The 6621-nt window shown below is 37.2% G+C and overlaps 1 protein-coding gene across 3 annotated transcripts; it reads left to right on the forward strand.

The window, feature by feature from the left end:
• The first annotated feature begins 975 nt into the window (after positions 1 to 975).
• LOC136471272 (serine/threonine-protein kinase ppk11-like) lies at positions 976 to 6204 on the forward strand. 3 transcript variants are annotated; one of them, XM_066469003.1, is made up of 16 exons: positions 976 to 1458; positions 1886 to 2143; positions 2277 to 2404; positions 2503 to 2544; positions 2629 to 2710; positions 2785 to 2853; positions 2927 to 3097; positions 3172 to 3237; positions 3500 to 3568; positions 3653 to 3775; positions 3862 to 3923; positions 4214 to 4311; positions 4525 to 4610; positions 5635 to 5696; positions 5780 to 5823; positions 5909 to 6204. In XM_066469003.1, the coding sequence occupies exons 1-16, from the start codon at positions 1252 to 1254 to the stop codon at positions 5944 to 5946; spliced, it is 1605 nt and encodes a 534-aa protein (XP_066325100.1). In that variant the 5' UTR covers positions 976 to 1251; the 3' UTR covers positions 5947 to 6204. The 3 variants fall into 3 exon arrangements, 2 of the variants coding, with proteins under 2 accessions (XP_066325100.1, XP_066325101.1); XM_066469004.1 differs by lacking the exon at positions 3653 to 3775; XR_010761983.1 differs by lacking the exons at positions 4214 to 4311; positions 5909 to 6204.
• The last annotated feature ends 417 nt before the right edge of the window (positions 6205 to 6621 follow it).

Here is a 6621-nt window from a genome sequence, read left to right on the forward strand (position 1 = left end):
TCCATTTTCATAGACGGCGTTGTTAAGAAAACCGCTCTAGAGATACATCTATTTTAATTAAAATGGTCATATTAACTAGGCCTACCAACGCATGAGGCCTGTGATCATTTGGAGTAGTGTATTCCTGTGTGCATATATGGTGCATGATCGATCCCGTGCCATGCATGATCGATCGTGTATTCGTGTGTGCATATATGGTGCAGCGTACGTACTCGAGCCTAATACGTGATCAATGGTGACTAAGCTAATACTCCCTCCATTCCAAATTGTAAGTCATTCCAAGAATCTTGGAGAGTCAAAGATTTTCAAGTTTGACCAAAATTATAAAAAAATTACAAAGATTTATGACATCAAATAGATATACTATAAAAATATAATTAACAAAGAATTTATTGGTACTTAGTTGGTATCATAAATGTTATTATCTTATTATATAAACTTGGTCAAACTTGAGATGCTTTGACTCTCCAAAATTCTTGGAATGACTTATAATTTGGGATGGAGGGAGTACGATTTTGTTACTTTATTTACTCGGCCCGGCCGGCCGGCCGGACCCAATCACCCGATTGTGCAGTCCAGGTGAAGTGTATGGAGTCCAGTCCAGGTGCAACACGTCCAGCTCCGCTCGGCTCACAGGTCTCCGGGAGAGAGGGCGATCTGTACTGTACCCTGCTTCCCGGTTAATCCGCCGTGATCTCGATCCCCTTTTGATCAATGCCGGATCATCACAGACCCGCCGATATGTTTCTCCTCCAAGTCCTCGTCCACTTCGTCCTCGATCAACGACGGTGAGCGATGGAGAGCCACCTATTTGTTCGTGGCGTCTAGCTGCTGATGCCGAGCCGTTACCAGGTCCCGATCGATCGTTGGCGACCTGCATCTGCTCGACCACCACCGAACCGACATCCAACAGAAAGCCCCCGCCCGAGATATATACGGTATAAATATCGCGCTCCTCCGCAACGGCCACCGCTTCATCGTCGTCGTCCTCGTTTCGCTCACGGGAAAGCACGCACGCGCGCACGCGGTCCTCGCGCGATCCCCCACCGCCTAAAGCCTCGCGCGGCGCCAGCCCCCCCGTGGATCCACCACCCTGCGGCCTCGAGATCCCTCGCCGCCCCCCACCGAGGAGGAATCGTGCGTGCGTGCCATCGGCCGATTGATCCGACCGATCGGTTCTTGATTCGATCGGGCGCGCCCTCCCTCTGCCGCTCACGCCCTTCGGTTGGCCTACAGGGGGAGGGTAGCAATATGTGGACGAAGGGGAAGAAGAGCGGGCTTTTGGCGCCGAGGGGCAGGAAGTGGGAGTTCCCCATCCGTGCCGCGGACTACGAGCTGCTCGAGGCTATCGGCGACGGCGCCACCGCCGTCGTACGCCGCGCGCGCTGTCTGCCGCTGGGCGGCGAGGTCGTCGCCGTCAAGATCATGAACATGGCGAACCGCACCGAGTCCGACGTGGTACGTTCATACGATACTTGTTGTTTGGTTAGTCATCAGTCATTGATTATTATATATTGAAAACTGACTGAATAAATTACGCACACCCAAAGTATATTCAATTCATGCAGACTATTTTATGGTGTGACTAATTGATTTGTCTTATGGTGTGACTAACTGATTTGTGTGTTATGCTAATTATTGGAACACATCATTCTCTTGAGTTAACTTCAGTTCTTGTAGTGGCATATGTAAGCATATACCTATATATGTAGTCAGGTTTGGGACATGCGTAAATTGAATATAAAGGAGTATCCACCAGAGATTAAGAATTGTATTAGACTTGAAAACAAAGAAGAGAAAAAGGGGTTATATTAGCTACTACTCAAGAGTCAGTCAAGAAGCATAAATATATAGCTTGGCTCACTTGCTTTCTTTTGTTTTGCAGAACAATGCATCAGAGGAAGTGAAGACCATGATTATGATTGACCATCCAAACCTTCTTAGCGCATACTGCTCATTTACAGAAGGTGAAGCCCTGTGGATCGTAATGCCCTACATGGCTGGAGGTTCGTGCTACCACTTGATGAAGTCTTCGTATCCCAAAGGATTCGACGACGAGAACTTCATCGCGTTTGTGCTGCGCGAAACCCTGAAAGGTTTAGAATACCTTCACGAGAATGGTCACATACATCGGGATGTAAAGGTATGGATCCTTTGTCATTGCCTCACTACGTACGGTTATGCATCAGTTAACTAATTAAAAAAAGAAGGCATTTGATTTGTATGTATAATTTTATAATAAGGCATTCAATTTGTTTCATCATGCATGAACACAGGCTGGAAACATACTGCTTGATCAAGATAAAGGAGTCAAACTATCCGATTTTGGAGTTACCGCCAGCCTTTATGATTCAATAATCAATAGACATGGCAAAAGGAAGACACTTGTTGGGACGCCTTGTTGGTAGCAGAACATTGCAATCTATAAATTATTCTAGTATAATGCATTTCATATTTTCTTACATACTAACGTTGTCCTCCACTTCTTCTTTTACTTCAAAGGATGGCCCCTGAAGTTATGGAGCAAAAGGATTACGATTTCAAGTATATCTTGTTACCTTGTTACTGTCATCGTATAGTAACAGTTAATTATAGTTGTTGATTTTTTTATCATCTAAAAAATTACAGGGCAGATATTTGGTCGTTTGGCATTACTGCACTTGAACTTGCTATTGGCCATGCACCATTTTCTAGCCAACCTCCAGCAAAGGTATTGCATTAATTTAGTCTATATTGTTCTATCATAATTATGTGCTTAACTGAGGTTTATGAAATGCCGTGCAGGTTTTTCTCATGACGTTGCAACATGCCCCTCCATCACTTCATAACACAAAGGAGAAGAAGTTTACAGACGTATGATTTCAAAACATTTTCTAGGCAATTAATTATGTGTGACTATAGGTTCATTTCTTGTCTTGTTTTGTAGTCTTTTAAGAGTATGATTGCCACTTGTCTCATTAAAGACCCAACAAAGAGGCCACCTGCAAAAAAGCTATTAAAGCACCCATTTTTCAAAAGAGCAAGGTCAGACCATAATGCCGTGAAATGTATGCTAAATAAATTGCCATCATTGGCTGAGCGGATGCAGTTTATAAAGGTAAAAAAATAATGATTTCTGCATAGATATGATTTTGTAGGTTGTGAATAATACAATATGTATATTTTAAACAGGAAAATGAAGCGAAGTTGCAAGCAGATAAAAAACCTCTTGACAACTGCAAAGAGAAAGCATCACAGGTAAATACACAGTTACACACTCATATTATTTTATTATTATAATTATTATATAATCCTAGTTTTCCTTTAAAGTTCTAATAACTTATCATTCAACACTTATGTTTTTAACTAAATAGGGTACATAGTGAAGTGGGATCTATTAAGTGAATGCTTACTAATTAAAGCTATGATCCATCCATGGATGATTGATAATCTTATAAGTATAATAATGTTCTATTAGATGGTATATATCAATTCTCACTTTAAAACTATGGTGAAACAGGAAGAGTATAGAAGAGGTGTGAGTGAGTGGAATTTTGATATTGCAGACTTAAAAGCACAAGCGGCATTGGTACGTGCATAATCACTAAGTAAAGTTTTGAAATAATGTCTGTATTTTTTATTTGCATTTCGCTAAAAATTTGTTTAATTTCAGTACCCCGATGAGAATGAAGCGGAAGACTTTTTACGTTTTCTATTTGAACTTGACATTGTTGATGAAACTACCCAGTTAAAAGATATTAGAGCACAAAGTCACTCTATAAATGATGATAGAATGGTAATATAATTTTAAGTGGTTTCATAGTGATTTATTATTACTAGACAACACAATGTATTTAGTAACAAATGTAGCTACATTTACAGAATGTTGGTGATGATGGCTCAGGAAAATCAAATTCAACAAGTCCGATGTCTTTATCTCAAAGGTTGGTTTTTATCAGAAATATCTGGATGCTGTGTTAGTTGTTTGTCAATTATACCAACATTTTTTTACTTGTCTATAAACATCATTGTAGCATATATGATTTGTTTACATAAATATGAACAAGTTCATTTCTATTTAATCTTGCAATAAACATATTTTATTTATCAAAAAATATCTTTAAGGGTTGGTTGTTTATATGTGTATGTTTGATTTAGTTGCACAGGAATAAATTATTTCATCTATGGTATAGTTAGACATATATTTTTGCCTAACATAAATTGCCTCTATCAGTGTGAAACAGCTTGATAAAGGAAGTCCTAATGGCCTTGTGTGCAGTGAGTCATTTGAAATTCATTCCATATCACCTGCTAAGCAACTGACAAGATCAGGCACGTTTTAAATTCTTCACCCTCAAAGTAAAAATTTCACATATAGTTATATATACAAACAACTTTATTGATTACCATAACATGTAATATATGGTTTTATTGAAATTTATATGTATTTTTTATTTATATATTTCATTGCATTGATTAGAGATATAAGTTTAAATTTAGTTTCCATATACAATAAGACGAATAATGGTGTTGTGTATTGGGCAGTTTCTACTTGCAAGGATGTTGATGAATACTTAGAGAAAACGGCTTTTCAGAAGGGTCGTTTTAAGGTGATACATGATTATAGCAAGGTACAATTCTATAACATAATATTGAGAAAATTTCTTATTTGGCCTTAGTTTAAAGTTGCCTTTCTTTCTTGGCCCTGAAACAAAATTTCTTACCCATTTGGCCTCACTTGAAGTTTCATTTTCTAATCTGACCTTACCGTCATCTCCTGCCTCTAATACCATTAAGTGGCACATGAAATGACCAAACTGCCCCTGAGACATTATGAGAAATCAAAGGTCACCCAGGCAGCATAACAACATAATTTTGAGCACACTGAGGTCAAAATTGGATTCAAAGTGCTCAAAATTATGTTGTTATGCTGCATGTGTGATCTTTGGTTTCTCATAATGTCTCAGGGGTAGTTTGGTCATTTCATGTGCCACTTAACGGTATTAGAGGCAGGAGATGATGGTAAGGTCAGATTAGAAAATGAAACTTCAAGTGAGGCCAAATGGGTAAGAAATTTTGTTTGAGGGCCTAAGGAAGAAAGACAACTTTAAACTAGGGCCAAATAAGAAAATTTCTCTATAATATTTTGTTTCTTATCATAGGTGTTTCTTTTTTATATTATACATTGTTATACCATGATATCTTTAGTTATCAATGATTGGGCCTTTAAGCTAATTAACTAATATAGTATTCTGAAACTTAATTTTCTTGGTTGTGTTTCATACTAGCTTGCACCTTCAATGCAAAATTGAAATTTTATTAGTGAATACTAATCTTATATTGTAATTAGTTAATTTGGTATTATGGGAATACGCACCCACAAAGTAAGAACCTGTTATTAATCTCACAGTCATACCTATCGTCCTTCATATATTCGATGGTTCAACCATGCTATGTGTGACCCAATTTTTGCATGCATGGGAGCAACAAAAACTCTAGAATTTACAAAGCTTTTGCACGATTGCATCCATGTCTTGTTACAACTTTCGGGAAACCATTTTGACAATATCTTGGTGTTTGTATATTAAAAATGCCATACTTGTCTCAAACTTGCATTTCACATTGAAATTTTGGTTCAAATATTTTTCGAGGCAGATTGAAGGAGCAACGTCAAGAGAGAAGGAGTTATTAGAACGTATCAGTAGTTTAGAGCAAATGTAAGTCTGATTTTTCAAATGAGTTATTATTATGACTAGTAAGGTATTTGAGGAATCATCTCACTAAATTTTTATCATTATAGGCTTCTTGCTACCCAATATGAAGTTGAGAGGCTTAAAGCAAAGGGTAAATATACTATGATGCTGCTATAATAGCACTTCTTTTAGACTTTTAATCATCACTAATTTATTTGTGTTATATTGTTTGTCAGAGTCAAAAGGAGCAGAGGGATGTCCGCAACAACAATAGTAGTGAAGTGAAAGTTAATTTCATTTGTTACCTAGGTGATGCTTGTAATGATAGAAAGCGATTGTAGTACGTTTTAACCATAAAAGAGTTCACTGGGTTGATTTGGTGGACTATCTATTAGAAATTCATTTGTGCATTATGTATTATTTTACAAATATTTCTTAGATATTTCTTTTTTTCTTAGATGGCTTTATAAATGAGATTTGTTATATATGATGGTCAAGTGTTATGGCGTGTGATGCTTTTGTACTTGATAATGTGGATGGGCAAATCTCAAAGCGGAATTGGTGTACGATGGCATATGTTATAGGTTGATGGACTATGAAGATAACTTAGTATTCTTTTTATATACCATTGTCATATAGTTGTGTTTGTACTTTGTTGAACTTGGATGGTATGTGTTTTATCTTTAAACTAATAAAATATGTTGTATAATTCATCGTTTCGTAATTACGTTTCTAACCTTCTTTTACTCTTTTGTTATTAAACCAATTCGACACAATCCCTGAATCTATCAACACAGTTTCAACATGCAACAAACTCGTGTGAATTTTTTTTTCTTAAAACATGTTTTATTATGTTTTTAAGAAAACATATTTTAAGTTATTATATTGCTTTTAAAGTGGATTTTATGTTTGGGCGGTATAAAAAACAAGTTTTTATATGTATGCCATA

The sequence above is a fragment of the Miscanthus floridulus genome, chromosome 8, assembly GCF_019320115.1.
Source record: "Miscanthus floridulus cultivar M001 chromosome 8, ASM1932011v1, whole genome shotgun sequence".
Classification (NCBI taxonomy): domain Eukaryota; kingdom Viridiplantae; phylum Streptophyta; class Magnoliopsida; order Poales; family Poaceae; genus Miscanthus; species Miscanthus floridulus.